The sequence below is a fragment of the Coffea eugenioides genome, chromosome 3 (genome assembly GCF_003713205.1).
Source record: "Coffea eugenioides isolate CCC68of chromosome 3, Ceug_1.0, whole genome shotgun sequence".
Lineage (NCBI taxonomy): Eukaryota > Viridiplantae > Streptophyta > Magnoliopsida > Gentianales > Rubiaceae > Coffea > Coffea eugenioides.
In genome coordinates, this window is record NC_040037.1 from 19511229 (window position 1) to 19516393 (window position 5165).

The 5165-nt window shown below is 35.6% G+C and overlaps 1 protein-coding gene across 1 annotated transcript; it reads right to left on the reverse strand.

The window, feature by feature from the left end:
• Nucleotides 1–1771: 1771 nt before the first annotated feature.
• LOC113766265 (cytochrome P450 71A2-like) lies at nt 1772–4034 on the reverse strand. The gene is made up of 2 exons (XM_027310475.1): nt 3114–4034; nt 1772–2424 (listed from the first exon to the last, which is right to left on the reverse strand). Exons 1-2 carry the CDS (start codon nt 4032–4034, stop codon nt 1813–1815), a joined length of 1533 nt encoding a protein of 510 aa, XP_027166276.1. The 3' UTR covers nt 1772–1812.
• Between the last annotated feature and the right edge of the window lie 1131 nt (nt 4035–5165).

The window sequence follows — 5165 nt, forward strand, 5'->3', positions numbered from 1 at the left end:
ATAGCTTGTTATGAGGCATCCAATCAGGGAATTTGGCTGCGAAATTTCGTCACAGGATTACGTGTAGTGGATGGCATTGAAAGACCACTCAAATTATTCTGTGACAATAAGTCAGCAGTCTTATATTCCAATAACAATAGGAGCTCGACCAAATCTAAACATATAGATATCAAGTTCCTGACTGTTAAAGAAAGAGTGCAGAATGGACAGTTATCAATAGAGCACATCGGGACAAACTCCATGGTTGCGGATCCGCTTACTAAGGCATTGCCACCCAAAATGTTTCATGAGCATACTGCTCATATGGGTGTCGTGTTAAATGATGTATAGTTTTTGTGGGAGTTTGTTATTTTAAATGCTCTTATGATATTTTTCAGTTATTAAGGATTTAAGGATATTTTATGCATAAATAAAGTTTGGATTTATTTGCACTCTAATTTTGGTATGGTTTGATCTCATAAAATTTAAGGTGGACCAGTTGGAAATATGCATGTTTTGGTCACATTACATGAAATTTTCATGCTACACATCCACATCATAATTCATGTCATTCAATTGCATTGATATATGTGATCATTGATGGGTCGAGTTACGAAATTGTAACAAAGGCCGCTTTGATCCTATATTGGTGTAATTGATGGACCGAATTGGTTGCAGATACATTGTGATAATGACAGTAAAGTTGAGCTCATACGGTTAATTGCAAAATATAATTATAAGGTTACACATATAGTCCAAGTGGGAGATTGTTGGATCCTTAATCCAACATTGGACTTATATGTGAATAATTATGTATTGCAAACTGTCAATTAAGGTTAAACCCAATTAAAGTGATCAAATATAGTTTGGGTTTAATGTATCTAATAGGATGTGGGCCCTTTTATGTGTAGAAACTTATGGGCTCCTATTTCAATGATGGGCTGAAATAGGGCTCCAAAGGTAACAGGAATGTTACCTATAAATAGGGTTATGGTCCCCAGGTCACAGGTATCGTTTTAGTTGTCGTATTCCCTAATACCACAAAATACCTCTTCCCTGATATCCCATCGTCAGGAAAGATACCAGAGAGAAACTAAAGGCCTCTCTCAAAGGATCGGTGAATACCTGTTGACCTGGAAGGCCACCCCAAATCTCTAGGGATTCAAGTATCAAGTTTATCAATATGGATTCAGGTACGCTTCCGCTATTTTATCGTTTGTTTATTTCTTAATAATCGCCATATAGATCTTGGGTTCAATAGGTGATGGTTTTCACCAGTGGTTAAATTTAGATAACCACCCTTACACATAATTCCTAAATATCGAGTGGTAACAAACACAAAAACTTGAACAACCATCGCAACGTTCTTGGCTCCATCTAATGATGTCAATAGAACCAGCAGCGGCTTGAACTTGGATTAACATTTTTTTTAAATACCTTCTTACTCCTTCCCGTGCCCTTTCAATCTCAATTGTTACGCACAAAATTTAAGTCTTAAATCTAATAGTGAAGAGAATTCAAAGAGCCATCCCGTAATCACTAGGCCGACGCCAATGGTAACTTGGATCAATGCGTTACTATAAGAATGGTAAATTTATATCACTATATAAGAACGGTAAATATATGGCTGAACCCATGATAATCACACCAAAAAGAGGGACTAAGCCACTACGAAATTCCAACATTATCAGTAAATTGTAGATAACTTAACTATCATTATTAACTATAGTTACATCTTGCAAACAAGATAACGCCAAACCCACCCCTTATTCGGTATCCTCAGGGCATAGTATACAATAACCCATCACTATAGTTACATCATAAACAAAGATATTAGAAAGAATATGGTGTGGCAATGGCATGCAGAGGAAATTTTCTGTGGACTGTGATACCAAATGATTCGGTCATGTCCAACTCGTTTGGATTGATTCCATCAGGTGATGTAAAGTTAAATTTGTTGACCAGTTTTGCCAATGCAAGTTCAATTACTGACATGGCGAAGTTGACACCCGGGCAAACTCTTCGTCCAGCACCAAACGGAATTAACTCAAAGTTCAAACCATGAAAATCTACACTCGAACCCAAAAACCTCTCAGGTCGAAATTCCTCAGGGTTCTCCCACAACAATGGATCTCTTGCAATTGCCCAAGCATTCACAAGCACCTGTGTGCTCGTTGGTACATCATACCCCATTATTTTGACGTCTCGATTCGATTCTTTAGGACCCAGTAATGGAACTGGAGTATGAAGTCGCAGAGTTTCTTTAATCACTGCTTTTAAGTACTGCATTTTCTCCATATCAGCTCGAGTTATTTCTGGTTTTCCTTGAGTCACATCTCTTACCTCAGCCTGCAATTTATGCAAGACTTTGGGGTTCTTTAGAAGTTCTGACATTCCCCAATCCATAACTGAATGTGTTGTATCAGATCCAGCACCAAAGACATCCTAAATAATGGAATCAAAGAAAGTGTTGCATTAGAACATGTTTCGTTTATACAATGGCAATGAGCCTTTATTTCTATTATGTACCAATCCAACTTTATTCACAACCATGCAGTAATCAAACTTTATCAATGAAATGATTTTAAAAATCAATAAATATAAGCTAGCTTGGGCTGGCTGATAGTCCAATAAAGAGCCTAAGGTTTGTGAGCTTTTATAATTCTAACGTATATATGAATATTTAAATGGATTGAGTTTAGATTTGTCAAACCTTCGATTGACAAAACCCAATTATTACTCCATTCACAACCTTTAAAACTCTTGAAGGTTATGAGTCTTATGACAAGGGGTATCAATTTGTCTTCATCAATCCGGGCTTCATAAGGCTTAACTCAACACACTTAAATATTTATATGTTTGAGTGGTTAAAACAGGTAAAAGATTTAGAATTTGACACAAGTTCGATTGTGATTTATATGTTGTACAACTATTGATTTCTTACGTAATTTGATTTATACTAATATAACTTATATAAATATCACTTGTGTATGCCAATTTAGTGAGATATAAGTGTATACCAAATTTAAAAAGTAAGAATAAAACGACCGTATGCAACTACACCAAAATCTACCATACTTGCCTCAATCCCAAAGATTTACTACCAATACAAAGAGATGGAGAGAGAAATTTACCAGGATGATAGCTTTCATAGCATCACGTTCAAGAGCAAAGCCCATAGTCTTTTCCTCATTAATCTCAATCAAGATATCTACAAAGTCTTGGCATCTTGCCTCACTAGTAGAGTCACTTTCAGCCTTTCCTTTCCTCTTATTCATGTGCTCTTCTATCACACCCTCAAGAAATCCGTCAATCTGTTTAACTGTTTTCTTCACTTTAGAATCCAAACCATTGAAGCGATTAACCCATGCAAGCGAAGGAATATAGTTTCCTACATCAAAAATACCCAGTAACTCACCAAACACCTTCAAATTCTCCATACTTTTCCGCCCATTTTCTTCCTCGCTATACTTCCTCCCCAAGGCAACCCTACAGATTATATCATTTGTGAGAATTAAAAACATGTCACTTAAGTTTACAGCTGAGGAAGAACACATTCGGCTGATCTTCTCGATCATGAGTGACGTCTCTTCTTCTCTGACATGTTGAAAAGACTGAATCCTTTTGTTACTCAAAAGATGAAGCATAGAAATGCTTTTTAGTTGTCTCCAATACTCACCATATGGTGCAAAAGCTATGTCCTTGCTTCCGTAAAAGAGTTTATCTGGGATGCCCGATTTAGGCCTGCTTGCAAAGGATAAATCATGGGTTTTCAAGATCTGGCAAGCTGCATTAGAGGAAGAGACAACCAGCATTGGCTTGCTTCCCAGTTCAAGCAGCATGAGTGGACCATATTTTCTTGACAGTGATTGGAGGGAGCGATGTGGAAACTGGCCAAGCTGGTGAAGATTGCCAATAATTGGGAGCTTTGGTGGAGATGGTGGTAACTTTTTCTGGGGTTTAGAAGCAGCATAGAACCATTTGAGAAGGGATAGAAGGAATACGAGCAAGGAAAAAATTGAGAAAAATGAAAGATCAAGATTGATCAAAGCCATGTGGTATATGAGCATGCATTTGGCTGTGATGGTGTTCTGCTTTTATACTAGTTTTTCAAGCTCTTTTACCATAGAAAATCCAATAAATCAGGACCAGAGGGGATGATTAAGTCAATACATCATTTAGGGCACCGTTGTACGAGTACGACCATTGACGGTCCTCGGGTGGTTCATTTTTTGAGCAGTGATATTGGAATCTTCTATATATTTATATCTATACAAATAAATTTTTACAAAGCAATATGTTTATGCGAATAGTTTTATTTTCACAAGTAGATCAACGCAATTAAAAATCAAACTTATCTATGAACATTTTTGTTATTAAATTTGAACAAAATATTTGGACAGCACAAAATAGGTCAAAATAACGATAAAAGTTTTAAAGTTTGATCTAATGGTAAAATTTAATCAATTTAATTTTTTTTTGTATATACATTAAAATCCTTTTCAGTTAATGGAGAGGAGCTTAATTCTTTGTATGTGAGAAAGGTTTCGTAGATAGGAAAATTTTTGGGTAGATCATGTGGTTTATTTAAGAATTTGATAGTCTTTTTCATACCATTTTATCTTGCTTCTCGTGACTTTTTAATGTACTTAGGTAGATCATGTGGTTTATTTAAGAATTTGATAGTCTTTTTCATACCATATTATCTTGCTTCTCGTGACTTTTTAATGTACTTAGAATTTGATAGGAAAATTCTAATTGTCATATAAAAGATAGAATCCTATTTTTCTTGTTAATAAGTATAACTATGAAATGACAACAGTTATTGTCCAGCTCTTTCTTTGGTCATAGTTGTTCGACAAATTTGTCCACTAATAGTCAAATACATTCGACAACTTTGTCCACTAGTAGTTAAATACAATTATACTAAAAGCTATGCCATAATTGATAACCTTGTGGGATGATTGCTATGTACTTAGAACAAAAAATGAAGTGGAAAGATTTTTCTTCAATTGTGGGCAAATCGTTTGCTTTATTTTACTCTGACCTTTATTACATCAGGTTTGATTCGTAAAACATATGGGCGTCTTATTAATATTTTTTCCGCTTTCGTTTGCTTTATTTCTTTCACTTGCAAGGTTCTGTCACATCGGACCGGGACTTGTAAGATTCTTAGGTACCTCAAA